Source organism: Fukomys damarensis, unplaced genomic scaffold, assembly GCF_012274545.1.
Source record: "Fukomys damarensis isolate Sample0158 unplaced genomic scaffold, DMR_v1.0_HiC HiC_scaffold_34, whole genome shotgun sequence".
Classification (NCBI taxonomy): Eukaryota; Metazoa; Chordata; class Mammalia; order Rodentia; family Bathyergidae; genus Fukomys; species Fukomys damarensis.
In genome coordinates this window covers 17,479,460-17,498,222 of record NW_022900946.1, presented here as the reverse complement: position 1 = coordinate 17,498,222, position 18,763 = coordinate 17,479,460, and the positions used below count along the sequence as shown (strand labels likewise).

At 43.0% G+C, this 18,763-nt stretch overlaps 1 protein-coding gene across 3 annotated transcripts in view; it reads left to right on the top strand.

Moving 5' to 3' along the window:
- Positions 1-18,763, top strand: part of Rbfox1 (RNA binding fox-1 homolog 1) — a 1,859,632-nt gene that overhangs the window by 691,400 nt on the left and 1,149,469 nt on the right. For all 3 annotated transcript variants that reach the window (XM_010644147.2, XM_010644148.2, XM_010644158.3), the window contains one exon: positions 781-843. In XM_010644147.2, the coding sequence (XP_010642449.1) occupies positions 781-843 (63 nt within the window). The remainder of the gene's footprint in view (positions 1-780; positions 844-18,763) is intronic.

The following is an 18,763-nucleotide window of genomic DNA, read 5'->3' as shown; positions in this document are numbered from 1 at the left end:
TAAACTCCTGTAGTTTCAGAATTAAAAGGAGATTTAGAGCTATTATACCCAACCTAATTCTGCTGGAAAATCCACAATAATATCTCTGACATATCAATTTCTAGTGTTTCCATGACACATTTTGTGAACAGAAGCTTATGGTGTAAAAAGATGGCAGGGCAGAGTGCTTATAAGCTTGGTGTTCAGGAGCCTAGGTTCAAATCCAGGCTCCTTTGGACCCCTGCATGTTTTGTGCAACTTTAGTTGAGCCCTCTCTGAGATTGAGAGAATAAACATACCTTCTTTGTTGGAGAGTGAAACATCTTAAGGATTATAATCATTGCCTTTTTTTTTTTTCCTTTGGTGGGCAGTACTGAGGATTGGACCCAGGGCCTTTGCACTGAGCTACACCCCCAGCCCTCTCCTTTTTTACTTTTTTATTTTATTTTGGGGGAGGGTCCTGGGGATCGAACTCAGGACCTCATGCTTGCCAGGCAGGAGCTGTGACACTGAGCTAAATCCCTGGCCCTTTTGTTTGAAATTTTTGAGACAGGGTCTCACTAAATTACTCAAGCTGGGCTCAAACTCATGATTCTCCTGTCCCAGCCTTCCAGTGTGATGGGATCACAGATATGTGACACCATCACTGTCATCAGCATCACCATCATCCCTACTGTTAAATTTGCATCGCAGTCAGAATCTCTTTTGGAGGTTAACCAATACTTCTGTGATAAAAATGGAGTGCGTTTGATGCAAGGGTACATAGTGAATACTAATGTTTGCCCCTCTTTTCTTCCTTAGGAAATTGCTCAGAGAACTCATGCGAGTGGCACTTACAGCTTCCTTGATCGGACTCCACATTCAGTAAGTGCAACCTGTTTTGAACATTCATGACATAAACATAGCCCTTTCTTGGGTTGCATTCTCTGTGTCATGCTCTCTTCTGCAGGCCTGCAAGTCTCACAGAAACTTTTCTGACTGTCTGTGTCTTTTCTTTTTCTTTCTTGCTCTATTGCATTGGATTGAGAGATGAGAAGGGGCCTGCTAGGCCGAATCCTTCTTCGGTCTCGTCCACTGCCCTACAGCAAATCTGAGCATCAGTGGATTAACTGTACCATTATTTTCTGGGGGTTAAAATAAAATGTGACTCATTTTTCTCCTGTTCTCGAGTTTTCTCACCAGAAGACATTGTGTCTCCTTTCCCCCGTCAATGACTCTGCAGCTAGAGGGAAATACCAGCGGGCAGAGATCCGTTAACAAGGCCATGTAACTCTGGAGGTGTTTAAGAACAATTCTCTTGACTCTTTTTTTTAAGTAAAAATGTGTGACTGCTATATAACAATTACCACAGAAAAGCAAGTCTGTACTTTAAGATGCCATGATGCAGTGAAGAAATTTCATTTGTTTTTAACCAGTAAGCACTTTCTACCATCTGCCTTTTCGTTGCACACAGACCTCATTTTGGGGGGAGCTAGCAGTATTTTGTCCAGTGTCCCTAGTTTCTTTTTCATTACCTACCGTCGTGTAGGGGGTGATACCTCAAAAGAGCCTCTGACATTGGCCCCCCTCTGCAGTAGCCCTTGTCCGCCCTATCAGTCAACAACTTGATGAATAAAACTGCAGTGGTTTAAGAATAAATGTCAAAAATTTGAAAGGTTAATTTAAGGAAATATTTATTTTTCAAGGTGTGGCTTCTTCTGTGGCTTTGGGAATTGCTTAGCATGTTCCGCCTCTGAGTGCTGTGGAGTCTAATTTGATTCATCATGCAGAATCATGTCATAAAGGTTCGAGTAAAATCGGAGTCCAGGGGGCCATGCCTGGTAGAGACTGATCAAAGCGAGCTCTTTTGCCCTTGGTGATTTTACCTGGGTGCCCTTATGGCTGTAGAATTTGCATACACAGGTAGGATGAAGAAGGAGGAGTAGACAGAAGGGAAGAGATGCTGCATTAGCTGTTTGGTGCCTCAAAATGACTTCCTGTCACCCTGATCAGCCGAAGCTTGTATCACACGGAAGATTAGACTCAGGGCCTTTGTTCCTAATCATAAAGGAAATTTCATCTCTAATTCCCTAACTGCCACATCTCTCTTTTCAAGCCTTTGAAGTTCAGGGTACAGCATTTCCTGAAAACGGAGAGGTTTTGTTAAATAAAAAGAAGGGGGCTGTTTGCCATGAAGCCTATTCTAATTCATTTGGTGTAAAGTTAAGTAAAAACGTGTTGCTTTATCTTTTCCTGTTGCAAGCAGCGTTCTTCTCCTAGATCTTTACCATGCTGGGGCAGGCAGGGTGAGATGAAGAAAGAGAGATATCCAAGAGGGGTTTTTAGATTATGCACGACCCCACCTCCTGTCTTTGGAACCTGATACATTTGCTGCTTCTCAGGGAAGAATTTATGTTCTACTCCTGGGCCAGGGCTGAAGCTTCGGTCCTAGGGGAGGTTCTAGTCCCCAAGATAATTAGTACAGTGCTGTAAGGGAACTCATGTTAATTTGTCTGTGGACATGGTATTTCATATCTACAACTGCAGTCTAAAAAGGAAAAAAGTATTACCATGCTGCTTTGAACCGGCAAGCACATATGATAATTTTAAAATAAATTTTGAAACAGGAAATTAAAAAACTGGATAATTCTTCATGGGGGAAATTGAGGGCTGCTGTCCAGCCTCAGCATATCTCAGTTTCCAGTTCTTCCTTTGCGATGGCAGCTTCTCTGATGCTAGAAATTTCAGTCTATTTCCAAGGGCAAAGGATTACTTCCCCTAAAGGATGGTGGAGTTCTGGGCAGTTGCTTGGTTGCCAGGCAGTCAGAGGATCTGGCACTGGAGCTGGCCACATGCCGTGATCTTCCATGGGTGTTGTCTGATGTAACATGTGCAGGTATGGCTGCTCAGGAAGTCACCGCACTCTCTTCTGGGATTTTACTGGGAGCAGTGACTTTGCAGGTAGAAATTGTATGTCTGACATTGAGCCTGAACTGTTGTGGTGGATGTTTTACCTTGTTCTGGGCCAAGATTTTCATATTCCCATTCAGGCTTCTGAGAATCAATTTCCATTTCCTGCTTCAAAAGTTGGGTTATCTTTCATTGTTTGATTTTTCCTATAATGTTCCTTTTGTACCAAGGCCCTCTGAACACAGACTGCACGTTGTATAGATACAGAGCTCACTCACATGAGCCAGTATCTATTTTCTGGCTCCACGTTCCTTTATGATCTGTGTGCTTAGCAGGATACTATAGGAAGCTCATGTTAGCAGGACTATTGGTTTGATGTAAGCCTCAAAATAATTTTCTACGACTTGTAAATTTAACCTCCAATGGAAGGCTTCCTTGTCCTTCCTCTCCTGTGAAATTATGCTTTCATTCATGCTGCATCTTAGTTATAATAAGTGAATTAATTGGGAAAATAATCAGCATTTGTCTTTCTCTTTAGTTTAGTGCTGTCCAATAGATCTGGTTCATATTCTTCTTTTCCACTATCTTCACTGGTGTCTTAATAATGAATAAAATAATGTATATTTAAGGTATATAATATGATATACATATATAGAGATATATTTATATACACTGTGAAATGGCTGCTACAATCAGGTTAGTTAACACACCTGTCATCTCCCATGGTTGCCTTGTTAAGAGTAGACAGGGGCCCGGGATTTAGCTCAGTGGTTTGGTGGCCTGCCTTGTAAGTGCAAGGACCCGAGTTCAATCCCTGGTACCAAAAAAAGAAAAAGAAAAAAAAAAAGAGTAGATAGGAGTCGGGGATTTAGCTCCATGGTTCCATCACCTGCCTTGCAAGCACAAGGATCAGAGTTCAATCCCCAGAGTAGTTAGGAATATTCTTTGTGTTATCCAACATGGTAACCACTGGACACAGGGAGCAACTGAGCACTTCAAAGGTGACTGATAAATCTGAGAACTGTTTTAAAATTTAATCATTTTAAATTTATTTAAATTTATGCACATAGAGCTAGTGACTGCTTATTATTTTGGCTAAGGAAGCCCTTAACTAGAAACCTTATGAATATGGGGCTAAGTCTGCATTGTCCACACCTAAATCTAGGCTGAAACTTAGCCAGTATAGATCAATTAGGAAGTTGACCGGTAAGGTACTCCTGTCCCAAGTCCCCAGGGTGCTCTAACCCTGCCCCTTCCCTACGCTCTGTTTCCCCACATTTACCTTTGGGGCAAAACTGAGGGTCTGAAGTACCCTGGATGCTGCGCAGTGCCACCTCGTGCATTTGTGCTGAGTGGTATCATCCTGCCCTGACTGATCAGTGCATGGCTCCTCTGATTACATCCACAGCATCTGCCCTAGTGCTGGCCCAGGGAAGACCAGATACAGTGATGTTAGAACACGTGGAGGGATACAGAGGTGACAAGGTGGAGGAATGCCTCTGACTTTCTTGTGGAGTGTTGTGAAGTGGGAGAACGCAGGTGTCTTCCTTACTGCTGTCTTTGTTCACTCAGTATTTTTTGGCAAGTTTCTACTTCCACTTTGATAGGTCTAGAATAATAGGATCCAAATGTACCATTGCATCCTAGAGTCATGTGCAGTGGAGATTGCTGCTAACTTTCCGTAACTTCTCTCTGTCACTTCTGGCTGGAAGTGCTTGGCACTTGTCAAGCTCCACTCTTTCACCCAAGAACACTACTCTCTTCCCAGGTATCTTGGTGTGAAACTTCAGTCATCAACGTTGTCTTGTTCTTTATCTAGTAACAAGAGTTGAGTGAGCCTTTCATCTGCCCTCCTAAAAGGCCCTTTCCATGCCTTCAGTTCTCATGACTCATATGAGTCACCCTTTAGGGATTCCAACATATGGAAACATGAATGTTATCTAGTTAGTTTTAAGCAAGCTAGTCCCTATGTAACACTTTGTCTACTCTCTGTGGTTCCCAATTATCTTCAATTCCAACCAGGCAAGTTGCTCTCTCAAGGGCTAAATGTGTGTAGTTTTCAGTGTCCAATACTTTGTACATTTGCTCTCACAAGCTGGGGTTTATTATTTCCCCATTCTCTTAATCCACACTCTGTGCAGAGTTCTGTCAAGCCCTCCTAATAATGGAGGCTGCCTGTATTCTTCAGTTTCTTGGATGCTTCTTGTAGCATAAAGAAAATGCTAAGCTGATTTTCAGATGAAAGTTCCAACACACAATAATATTTTGGAGTCTGGACATTGATAGAACATTCGAGAGGACAGTAGGGTGGACAACATCAAGTCCAACGTTCCAAGCAGGGAGTGCAGTGCTCTCAAGTTAAAACTCAGCAGATGGGCTGGAAATGGCAAAGATCCAGAGGCCTAGGCTGGTGTACAAGAGAACAGCACAGCCAGAGCAGGGATGACACAGGGCGTTCCTTTTTGATGGCCAAGACTAGGATACGCTCAATGCCAGCTACATATAAGTCCATGGTACAGAAGAACATATAAAATGATGTCCTCATCTTAAGAACCCTCTCTGGCCATCCTCTTTGCTTTGACACTACCTACCCTGCTACATATTCTTTTCACTCATTCCATAGGCATCTCTGGTCTCTCCTAAGCTGCTGCATACCAGAGCTCTGTCCAGCTCTTTGGTCTCTTTCTCTCTCTTTCTGATGGATGATGAGGAGGGAGTAAGAGCTCAGGGGGTGCTTTTTGATCGAGAGGCATGAGAGAATAGGCAGAGAAATAATAGGAGAAATGCATATCTATATATTTCTGTTTACTCATTGTTAGGGGAGAGGGAGATAAGAAAGCATGGAATTTATAAGGAAAGCTTGTATGATAGCAAGATTTAAGAAGCGCGGATAAGCAGGAGAGAAACCTCAAGTGGCACCCTGCAGTCTACTTGCTACTTCTCCATCCTTTCCCCGGTGCAAATCAGCCCTTGAGCTCCTGCTGCACCTTAATTACCATTTTTATTACTTGTTTTTTATTTGTCTCCCCCCTGGACTAGAGGAGTCAGGAAGGCATGGTGTGCACCCACCTCACTTCCTGCCGTGTCGCTAACTCACCTAACAGTGATAAGTCCACGTGTGTTTTGAATGAATTATTTATTGAGTTATATGAGTTAATGCTGTGAACGAGCGTGCTCCTTGTACTTTTAAACCTTTTTTTTTCTCTCCCATGATTCCCTGCAGTCCCACAACCCCAACCTCCATCAATATTTGAAAAATTAAGAGAGGCAGCCTTGGCTTTGGGCACCGTGAATGCCTGCATGATCCTTGGCAGTATGCCAGACCAATCTGATTTCAGTTTCCTCATCGCTATCATATCAATAAATAGTAACAGTAACGATAATGAGTTACCTACAACGATCTTTAAGTAAGGCTTCTTCCAACCTGCAATTCAGAAACAAACAAGAAAGGGCAAAGTGAGCTCCAGCAGAGAAGGTGAAGGGAGCGGCAGTCTCAGTGAGGCAGAGATGGATGAAGCCGACCAGGGGTAATGTCTTCTCTCTCCACCTGTGCACAGAAACGAGTCCTTTGTCTTCTGGACAAGAGTGCACTATGCTGCTTTATGACCACAGCGGCACAGCTATTCTGCTCTCTCCTTATTAGTAAACGAATAGTGATACAGTTTTATCCACACTCACAGGCTCTGTTAGAGAAGCACAGAAAGCGGAAGTAGGCGTGCCTGTATCTTCTTGCCTGGGCTGCTGAACTTAAAAAAGTGAAACCTTTGTATTTCTCTTACTCCTTCATCAGCTCCTGATTGGAGGCCCTAAAATAAATAATCCATCTGTACTCTTGCTAAACCCTTCACTTAAGCTGAGGATTAGATCTCCTCTCTGTTTATTCTACCTTGTAACGTGGACTTGCTTATTTCAGACACTGGTGAACCTGAAGGAATCCAGGGAAATTGCAAAGGAACAAACAAAAATTCTGGTGGAATGGCTGGGTAATACACTGTGGAGTCAAGGAATTTGCTTCTCCCAATGTGGAAGATCACAGATTTCTTTCAGCTTTTGAGCGTCTGAGCAAAGAGACAAAGTTCCTCTACAGATAGGCAGCCACTTTTAGAACAGTGGTCAGTTTCTTTTGCTCTTAATTATTTGCAGACCTCTTCTGATAATGTATCAACCCAGACTCCCTGCCTGGAATGGTCAGGACTCAGTAAGCATAGCAGTGACTACTGGTACCACTGCACAGAACAATTCTGTATCTGAGACGCATTCCCCTTTCCTCCTGACAGGTGGGCACATCCAGGTGTGTGTGCCTACATTTGGCAGCTTGGCTAACTCTTATGGGGTCTCAGTCCACCTGTGTAAGGGGGATAAATCATCCTGAAAAACACTATTGAGGTACACTGCAGCTCAGGACACTGTGACTCTTCTGCCATCTGTATCCCGGTAACGTAAGTCATCCATTCCTCCTTTCATTCCAAGTAGCTATGGAAAAAATGTTGGCATTGAATTACTGCCGGGCGATGAGGTTGTAACAGTGAGGCAGTCTGGGCCCCTGGCCCTGTGTTAATATTGTAAGATGAAAATTTAAAGTCAGCCAATTAATCCAGGTCGTGTGAAGTCTCATAAACTTGGCAATCACAGGGAGGATACAGAAGGAACCTGATCTCCAGTGTAGGAGAGGGTCAAAGATTATCCTTGGTTTGTGCGCACTTTTCTCTTTCTTCCTCCAGGCCCAGGTTATTTTCTTTCCAAAGCCGCTGTACTCCTCCCAAGCCTCCCTCCCTCTTCCCAAAGGATGTTGCCCTCTCAGGTCTGTCTCTTCCCCCGCAATGACCTTTCACACTTCACAGGGCCAGTCTCTCCCCACCAACTCCATAAACCTGTACTCTGTGTAAAATCAATGCCCATTTACAGCTGCTAATGCATTAATAACAGAAACGTCCGTGGCCATGACCTACCTGAGTCATTACCCGCTAATCATAGGAGGCAATTTCAAGCAGATTGACTAGTGATCAGTGTCCTCCCTGGCGTCCAGGCAGGAGGACACAGGGCTGCCTTCACAAGCACCGAGCAGATGGCTCGAGAGCGTAATCACTAGCTCCAGCCGGTGCAGGTCTGGCTCTGGGAAGGGGACTCTCCATGTCTTGCATGCAAAACTGGGCTCTCTCACCCAGGGGCTCTGCTCCAATTGCCTGTCTTTCATTGCAGAACAGATTCTGTGCTCTCACTGACCTTCTTCGTGCTCATTCTGAACTTATCACACAAACAACTCTCTGGAGATGCTGGGCAAAGGAGGGTTTCCTTCACAGGAATCATTCAGACATGGACTACTGTCCTGAAGTCACTTTCGTTCTTACACATTTCCTGTGTGGTCTCTGTCTAGGTTTGTCATGATCCAGAGCTGTGGTCATGGTGGTCTTGTTGTGATGTGGGTGTTATGATGTCTACCTTCAAGTTTTAGCTTGGGAACATCTTCCATGGAGTTGTGTCATCCCTATCCATTATCATAACTGTAAGGGCTACGTGCTATCGTAAAGGGAGCAGCTATATGATTGCTCATCGGGATGATAATTATTTCTCTATCATATAAAAACTAGGAGGATTCTGCCCTTTTCGATTGTGATGTGTGTTATGATGTCTACCTTCAAGTTTTAGCTTGGGAACATCTTCCATGGAGTTGTGTCATCCCTATCCATTATCATAACTGTAAGGGCTACGTGCTATCGTAAAGGGAGCAGCTATATGATTGCTCATCGGGGTATAACTGTGGAGTCAAGGAATTTGCTTCTCCCAATGTGGAAGATCACAGATTTCTTTCAGCTTTTGAGCGTCTGAGCAAAGAGACAAAGTTCCTCTACAGATAGGCAGCCACTTTTAGAACAGTGGTCAGTTTCTTTTGCTCTTAATTATTTGCAGACCTCTTCTGATAATGTATCAACCCAGACTCCCTGCCTGGAATGGTCAGGACTCAGTAAGCATAGCAGTGACTACTGGTACCACTGCACAGAACAATTCTGTATCTGAGACGCATTCCCCTTTCCTCCTGACAGGTGGGCACATCCAGGTGTGTGTGCCTACATTTGGCAGCTTGGCTAACTCTTATGGGGTCTCAGTCCACCTGTGTAAGGGGGATAAATCATCCTGAAAAACACTATTGAGGTACACTGCAGCTCAGGACACTGTGACTCTTCTGCCATCTGTATCCCGGTAACGTAAGTCATCCATTCCTCCTTTCATTCCAAGTAGCTATGGAAAAAATGTTGGCATTGAATTACTGCCGGGCGATGAGGTTGTAACAGTGAGGCAGTCTGGGCCCCTGGCCCTGTGTTAATATTGTAAGATGAAAATTTAAAGTCAGCCAATTAATCCAGGTCGTGTGAAGTCTCATAAACTTGGCAATCACAGGGAGGATACAGAAGGAACCTGATCTCCAGTGTAGGAGAGGGTCAAAGATTATCCTTGGTTTGTGCGCACTTTTCTCTTTCTTCCTCCAGGCCCAGGTTATTTTCTTTCCAAAGCCGCTGTACTCCTCCCAAGCCTCCCTCCCTCTTCCCAAAGGATGTTGCCCTCTCAGGTCTGTCTCTTCCCCCGCAATGACCTTTCACACTTCACAGGGCCAGTCTCTCCCCACCAACTCCATAAACCTGTACTCTGTGTAAAATCAATGCCCATTTACAGCTGCTAATGCATTAATAACAGAAACGTCCGTGGCCATGACCTACCTGAGTCATTACCCGCTAATCATAGGAGGCAATTTCAAGCAGATTGACTAGTGATCAGTGTCCTCCCTGGCGTCCAGGCAGGAGGACACAGGGCTGCCTTCACAAGCACCGAGCAGATGGCTCGAGAGCGTAATCACTAGCTCCAGCCGGTGCAGGTCTGGCTCTGGGAAGGGGACTCTCCATGTCTTGCATGCAAAACTGGGCTCTCTCACCCAGGGGCTCTGCTCCAATTGCCTGTCTTTCATTGCAGAACAGATTCTGTGCTCTCACTGACCTTCTTCGTGCTCATTCTGAACTTATCACACAAACAACTCTCTGGAGATGCTGGGCAAAGGAGGGTTTCCTTCACAGGAATCATTCAGACATGGACTACTGTCCTGAAGTCACTTTCGTTCTTACACATTTCCTGTGTGGTCTCTGTCTAGGTTTGTCATGATCCAGAGCTGTGGTCATGGTGGTCTTGTTGTGATGTGGGTGTTATGATGTCTACCTTCAAGTTTTAGCTTGGGAACATCTTCCATGGAGTTGTGTCATCCCTATCCATTATCATAACTGTAAGGGCTACGTGCTATCGTAAAGGGAGCAGCTATATGATTGCTCATCGGGATGATAATTATTTCTCTATCATATAAAAACTAGGAGGATTCTGCCCTTTTCGCTGATGTCGGTGTCACTGGATGCAATCACCTATGGTTTTCGTCCATGGGATAACTTGGTGAGGATAAATACCTCTGAGAGGAGCCATTCAGTTAGAGGATGGTTTATTGCTAACTCATTTTGAAATGAATGGTGCTAATTTACAGTCAGCTGAATGTAGTTTGAGCTTTCCATTCTTAGCTCTACTCTTAGTTGCCTTTTAGGCCTACTCTGTTTTCCCACGATAGAGATTCAGATTAAATTTAAGAGGAGCTAGGCCAATCCATTGGCTAAAATGATTGGAAATCTTAGGTCAAATAGTATATGTACCTTCAAGAAACTCACAGAAGAGAGGGACTGCACAGTAGATAATAAGTCCTTACTCTGTAATGTAGTAGTGTTCCAAGAAGAAAGGAACTTTGGAATTCAGGGATTCTGGCACAAAACATTGTTTCTAAGCCAGATGCCTCTCCCTTTAACTAATCTGAGATGAATGTCATGTTATTTCTTGGCAAGAGTTTAGGGATTCCGGGAAGCAGAGGACTGCTAATTCTCCAGTGCCTTGGATCACTGTTATAACCATAAACTCATGCATAGAAACTGTATTCCATTCATTATATTCTTAATGCACTTTCTAGGAGGTCACTCCAAAAATAGCTTTTGAAATTCCTGTTGGCGGGATTTTCCGAGTTAGTTAAATAAGTTGTGATGTTTTTGGTCGTGGATGCTCAGTAGAGCAGTGGGTCCTGTTAAGTTGTTCATTTAGATCCAAACTGACAAGCAGCAATCCCCAAGAAAAAGTCCAGACTTTGAGCTAAACAAAAAGAGTCAAATCTTGGCTCTTTATTTACTGCCTCTGCAAACTTGGGGAAGTTACTTGGCCTTTCTTAGCTCCAGCTGACTCTCTTGTGCTGAGAAGACTCTCTTCTCTTCTTCTTAGCCCCAGCAAGACTCTATTGTGCAACCTATAGTTTTTTGTTCTTTTTAAATGAAAGTTAAATATAAATTCCTTTTTGCGGGAGGAGAATATCTTTAGGGAAAGGCTTCAGGGACAGTGAGACTTCAAAAGCAACTTTGGCAGCAATCAGCTCAGCAAGAGAAAGTGCAAGAACTCCTCTGATTGGGTAAGAGATGACCTTGAAGTCCTTCTGATGAGGAAGGGAGAAGACTAGGAATAGGGCTGTGGGGTGATCGAGGGGTGGGAGGCAGGGTGACCTTGTGAGGGAAGGAGCACCAAGGAAATCACTTGCTGTTGCTGATGGTCAATTGGAAGCTTTTTGTTTTGCAGTAATCGGGTCCCCCCTTCGCACCGATGTCCCTCTATGCCTCATTCCCCAAACCTTACACTAAATGTTTTGAGAGTGAACATTTTAAGGAAATCATGGGGAGTGCTGAGTTCCTGTCTGGACTCCTGCAGCGGAAAACAGGTATTGCCATTATTCATTCTAAAGATAACAGCTAAGGTGTTGAAAGTGTGCTCACGGGCCAGGCCATGGGGCTAAGCATCTTAGGTGACGTTCCTGTTTTTTTGGTCCTCACCATATCCTGCTAGTCATTGCTGTTTCACCCTTGAGAGGACTGAGGCTGGAAGAGGTTGCCTGGGATGCTCAAGGACAGTCAGCAGGCAGCAGATGGGGCTGACGGTGAGCTCCAGCCTTGGCTCTGGAGTCCACATTCTTGACCCCTCTGCTAAGTTTCCTCCTAGAAAACCTCGGGCCAGATGGCCCATGGGGACTGTCTGTCTCCTTAAGGCAGCATCGGGAGGGGACAGTGGTACAGTAGGATTGGGGTGAGGACAGTTGTCCCTGAAGAACTCCACTAGTATCTGGGTTCTATTTATTACTCCACTTCTCCAAAAAGCAGATGAAGGTGGTGATGGGGTTGATATTTTCAAGAAAAAAAGAAATTAAGATATACCAATTCCGCATAAGAAATGTGAGCACTATGTACTGTAAAAATGTGCTAATAAAACTTTAAAAGAAAGAAATAGAATTTTGCTATGGAACTTCCTTTCCATGCAAAAAAGGAGCATGGGGGCCGGGGATTTAGCTCAGTGGTTTGAGTGCCGCCTGCCTCCTCGCAAGCACAAGGACCCAAGTTCAATCCCCAGTATCCCCCCCACCAAAAAAAAAGAAGACACATGGAACACGAAGCATGCTGCACTATGGTGGGTAGTCTCTGAGAGTGCAGGCAAGGCATTTGGTGTTTTCAAGCCATTAAAGAAATGTATAATTAAAGCAAAGCATTGAAAGGGAGCATGATCCAGGGTTGGAGCAATAAATATGGGAGAGATCCGCCCAGGTACACATCTTAGATTTGACCCCGAGTGCCTTCGAAAACTATTAGAGGATCTGACAAAGCGAGGAGTATGATTCTACCTGAGGTTCATCTACCGTGTTGGGGAAGATTCTGGCTCATGGCAGGGGAACAAAACAAGGAGAACAGCTAAGAGAGTTGTTGAAATGATTTTGAGGGGAATGATCACATTGGCTCGGAACAGGCTCATAGCTATGGGAATGCAGTGAAATTACAGGGATTTATCCATTTATTCATCTGTTGTACCCATATGTATTCATCATCTCTTGGTCATCTACCTTCTTTCTGCATGTACCATGTAGTTATCATCTGCTTATTTATCATCTACCACATCAATAGATTCTAAGTCGCACAGAAATAATGAGCTATTCGTTGGTTGTTTTTATCTTTCTTAGAGGGGCTTGTCCTGGGACTAGACTAAGTATCCCCTCCTCCCCCTGCTCCACTGGCTTTAAGGCAGCCGTCCTGCTCACGCTGTCCCCTTTGCTGCTGTCCCCATTTTACCTTGGTGACACCATTTGTTTTACATAACTTTCTCGTGCACCGAAGGCTGACATTCTTAATAGTTCTGTCACTTGTGTTGCAACCGGCTGCCGAAAAAAATACACGCGATGCCTGCAGGAGATAGGGCCATCTCAGCAGTTTGTGGAACACCAACAGGGTGTGAGGTAACAGGAGAATAATTAGTTTAGTTAGATGTAAGCGGAAGACGAATGAAGAAACTGTTAATACACGACTGCCTGGGAGGAAGGGTGGCCTGCCTCATTTAAGGTCTGAGGGAGAATAATTGAATCAACAGTGACGACAATGAAAGGGATATTAGGAAACTTTTATGGTAGCGTGGAAAGCTGCCAGGATTACGTTTAACCATCAGCACTTACTGAGTGCTTATTGTGTAACTACCGCTCTGTGAAGCGTTTTAGCTAAATTGACGGGAGAAGTAAAGTGGAGATAAAAGGAAGTCTTTAGACTCACCCTGGTAGTCAGATTTCTAGACACATGAATTTCTAAAGCAGATGTTAGAAAAGTTGGATAGCAATTATAAGCAATATTAATAGGGAAAACCATTAGGGTAGCAGGATAACAGTGATAATAAGAATATGCCTGGGCTGGGGATTTAGCTCAGTGGTTCTGTCTGCCCGCCTTGCAAGTGCAAGGACCCAAGTTCGTTTCCCGGTACCAGAAAGAAAAAATAAATATAAATGAATAAATAAATAAATAAACCAACCAACCTGACTGAGACTATGGTTGATTTACTAAACCTCTAAAAATGAATTCTCTGTTTTATAAAATATTCATTTCAGGGAACAGGGTGCCATATGATCTTCACACACACACACACGTACACACACACACACTTACCAGCTCAGGGTTACACTGGTAGTATTGGGACCAGGGAAGTATCTGGGGGAAAAATGCCCTCTCTTCACCTCTTAGTTTAAAGGAATCTAATGATTTAGTGCATACTACCTTTTCAATTAAATATAAGTCAACAGCAGGGCATGGTGGTGCAGGCCTGTAATCCCAGCATTCGGGAGGCTGAAGTAGGAGGATCTCTGTGAGTTTGAGACCAGCCTGGGCTACAAAGCGAGTTCCAGGTCAGTCTCAAAAAAATAAACAAACAAACAAGAAACAAAATAAATATAAGTCAATATAAACCACAGCATGGAATAGGAAGATAGCTGTTGAAAACTATGTAAAGAAAAGTTATTCGGTGGTTGTGCCCCCATCTCTTGTAAAAGTTTCAGGACATAGACAATCCATGCATTTGTGGTACCATGCCGCCCTAGCAAATCATGAGTTATTTAAAGTATTATAGAAAACATTCATTTTCTTTTATTATTGACTTCAATGGCAATGATATTCAATACTGATGTTCTTTCCTATACCACACTCTTACATGTTGCTTAAAGTTGTTTGTTTTTTTTACTGCCTCTGATACTTTCTTTTTCATATATTTATTGTACATTTGTGTTATCTTTGGAGAACTGTCTATTCCAATCTTGTACCAAAGTTGTTTTTCATTAAGTTTATTGGCACTTTTTATGTGTACAGTACAGTTACATTCATCATTGGGATCTTGTACCTGTGCATGATGTATCTTGGTTCTTATTTTTTCCCCATTCCCCTGTCCTCCTTTCACATCCCACCCTTCCCTATTTACAAAGACTTTGTTTCCATTTTTCCCTTTTCTCATAGTTTTCCTTTTCCCTTCTTTTTTAGAACTAAGATTTTTTTCAGTTTCTTGTGTGTTTTTATATTTTTTTAAAATCACTCTCATTTCCTGATCATCTCTACATATCTGGAAACTCTTAATTTTTTAAATAAAAAAGTCAGAAAAGAATACAGGACAGTTTTTATGTGTTAAGTTTTAAAATATGAGACATATGTTTAAATGTGTATATTGTATAGCTTTGCTTTTAAAATATACGAATGAATGTTTAGAAACCTGTAGTTTCTTTTCTTGAAGAGATGCTCCATGTCACTTGTCAGTTTTATTTATCTATTAGTAGAAAATTGATTTTTTATATCAGTAGGTGATTTTCTACTGCCTCATTAGTTGAAGAAATAAGAAATCACCCTAGGCTAACCATAGAAGGGCATTGCTACTTGTTCTCTGAGGACGAAAGGACAATTAAAATGAATTAAGATTATATTTAAAGAGGTGGGATGGGAAACACAACGGCTAGGCCCAGAAGTATGTTTCTAGAGAGAGATTTTAACAGTTGAATAAATTTGCTTTGATTAAGGAAGGACATAAGTACTTGGAGAGGAAATGTGAGTATTACTTTAGGGTTATTGAAAAATGCTAGCTAGTGGTGTTGAGAAGGATAAGGACAACTTGTCACCTCTCAAGAGAAGCATTTCATTAAAAGCCAACTAAATGTGCAGAGTGGTGGTTATACATTGAAAAATAAGATTCCACCTCCCATGGGTTTAGGCACTCACATATCTGTGTATCTGGATTGGCCATAGGGAGTTTGATGCCTGGGGTTGGTGAAATAAACTGTAGACAGGGCAGGCAAATAGACTTCTCACATGCCAGTTCTGATTAGTAAAGGCTCCCTGTAGTTTTGTTGAGAAGAATTCATCTGAGCTCAGCAGGAAAGTGCAGTGATTGATTAGCAATGTCTTCCAGTAGTACAGAAGGGGGAGTCCTAGCATGTATGTCATGTCTTTCCAATCTGCTCTAGATGAGAGAGCATTTTCCCTTGGGGCCAAAGCAGGAAGGTGTTTGCTCCCAGAGACTGTCTTTGCTTGGCTTGGTGAATGTATTTCTATATTAGCTGAATTATTGTCAAGCAAGAGTGAAGGCTGTCATCCAGGAGTCTCAGGAGTAATGTTACAGGGCAGTTGGGGATACCTATTAGTTTACTAACCAAATCCCCTTTCAACATTATAGTTTAATTGTAGGAAATGTTACCTATAATTTTGCTTGGGGAATACTGTTTGCACGAGGTGAAATTTGCTTATGCTGTTGGATTTTTCTGTCGGTTACATTGCTAAACACACAGGCACATAGGGAGACTTGGTTTACACGTGTCTGGAAAGGCAAGTCACGAAGCAATCAGATGGCTTTGAGGCTGGTGCTTGAATTCACGGCAGGCTGCAGGTGGTGGGTGTTGGCATTGTGTGCTGTTGCATCTTTGTGCACTTCTCTAAGCAGATGCTTCATCAGAGAAGAGAGCCAGGAGGGGTAGGGGGTGGAAATACGCTGTTGGTAAATGCATCTAGGAAGACTGACATTTCCTTAACCAACCCTATTAATTATAGTAGGTCATGTAGTAAATATAATAATAAAACATTACATGAAAACATCACCTATCTTTGATACAATGTTACTATTATCACAGTTAAACACATTTTAAAGTTTATTAGGATCCTGTTCATGGTAATCTCTCTTCCTAAAAAAGCCAGTCTGTAGGTCCTAAGGTAAAAACTCCAGGGATGTACTCAGATAGGATTCTGACATTTTAATTGGTGTATCACTTGATACGTACTACTATTAAAGTTTGAAAACTGCAGCCCAATACATTTAAAGAAAGATTATCTCATGAAATTAAAATTATATAAAAATAAGTGGCTACCTGCCTGGTGACATTATATGGAACCATCATGTTCTTTGTGTGTGGCCTGGAATTTAACCTTATAGGTGCATTAATGGTGGGTATGAAGGGTCTTGTGCTAGGAAGGGGCCACTAGGCAGTAGAATCAAGTGGTCATCTCTGGCAGTTGGCAGCTTCCTGATAATTCTGAGACTTTGTTATTCTGGACCAACAAATGGATACCTGAGAATCACTTGTCTCTCAACAGCTGTCATCTGTCCTCAGTGCCATTTGAAGATGGGGATGCTGTGCCTCTGAGATATAAGACCCATGGGTAGATAAGTGTCAGAGCTGAAAGTGAGCTTCAGCACTCCTCCTAAAGAGCTAAAACATGACGTGCCAGACAGAGAGCAGGACTTACAGTCTACACCTGGAGTATAAACCTGGGCTTCCTGTTCCAGTGCTGTCACATTTGATCCTTGAGAAGTTGCCAGTTCCAACTTCCCTTGGTCTTATTCCTGTCATCTCTGAAAGCAGTGAGTAGAGCTGCTGAGCAGGGCTGATGACGTGATGGATGTGACAACAAATTTTATGGCAAGAGGGGCCCTGCAGCTTCAGGGCAGTGCTGTGCCCAAGGCGTGGTGTGGAGCTGCAGGAGATCAGGGGGACATGGCTAACAGGATCTGTAATGAATGGGTTTTAAAGCCACCTGCAGCCTCCTCAGCCTCATCTTATTCAATATTTTCTGTTGAAAACCTACTCTGTGGGCCGAGGGTGTGGCTCCGTAGGAAACCACTTGTCTAGCATGCGTGAGGACTTGGGCTCAAACCTCAGCACTGCACAACAAAACAAAACCCAGCCATGTAGAAATCACTGTTCTTTTTGCTTTAATATTTAGGAGCAGCTTACAAAACAATCCCTATCCTAAAGGAGGTTAAAATCATCTTGAGTGGAACATTTTTTTTCAATATGAACCTTTTTTGATTGAAAGCTCAGAGCATTTTACATTACTCATCATTTTCTTCTCTTGCGGTTACTCTATCCATGCTTTATGTTTGTCTGTGTTATGAGCTTGTGCATTTCTTGAAAAGCATATCCTGTGACCCATGGGTCCCCCACTTCAGCATTCCCTGAAATTTCAAAGAAGCGATATTTCCCTTTAAAAGTGTACAGAGTCAAGATGGTGGTGTGAACCTCTGGCAACCTGCAGTCCAGACTGTCTGGCTGCTCTGGAGTAAACCCTGGGGGCAGAATAGGAATCACTACCATCTTCCTGGAAGACTGGGTTGTACTAGGGTGACTGAACCCAGACCAACCCTAACATGTGAGCAAATGGGATGCCCTGTGTCGAAGGGTTTGTCCCCTCTGAAATTTGTGTTGCAGTTTGATTATCATGAAGGGGCCATGGGAGGTGGGCCCTTGTCAGAATATTGAAAGAGATTAATTTTTCCTCATAAGAATGAACTCCTGACCTTGTAGAACTGGGTTAGTAGCCTTGGGAACACATTGTGATCAGTGGGTTCTACTCTTCATGCTTTCTATCTTTTGTATATTCTTTCAACTCCCTGTCACATGGTGATCCCCATCATGGAATATGATGATATTAGGACCACTATCACCAGAAGCTTGATCACATTCCTGCTGCCATGATTGAGGACATCCCAGCCTCTGGAACCATGAGCTAGACTAAACTTCTGTGCTTTATAAGTCACTCAGTCTCGTGTATGCAGTTATAGCTACAGAAAATGGAACAAGACATGGTAAAATAAAGATGCAAATATGTGTTGTGGGCTGAGAGTCATGATGGCAGAGGAGTTAAAATATATGAATTCATGAGGGCAGGCGGTTCAGAAGTTAGAATGGGAGCATAAAATATTTGGATCCACTTTCTTAAATGTGGCCAGTGGAATCCTGGAAAAGGCTGAAAGGAGACACTTATGCAGTAAAAGCAGCAAGTATCATTCCTTGATTCTGTTTTCCTCTCATTACTAAATGTCTTAGGAAGACCGGGTAATCATTTCACACTGCGCATCCATGCAAAAAATGTATTCAAGTGAAGGTACCAGAGAGCATCATAGAAAAGAGCTTTGCCTTAAGAAGAATCTTCTGTTGTTGGAGTGTTCCTCCAGGGCAACCTGCACTTCCTAAGCAGAGTTAATATTATGTGGGCAGCATGCTTACCTC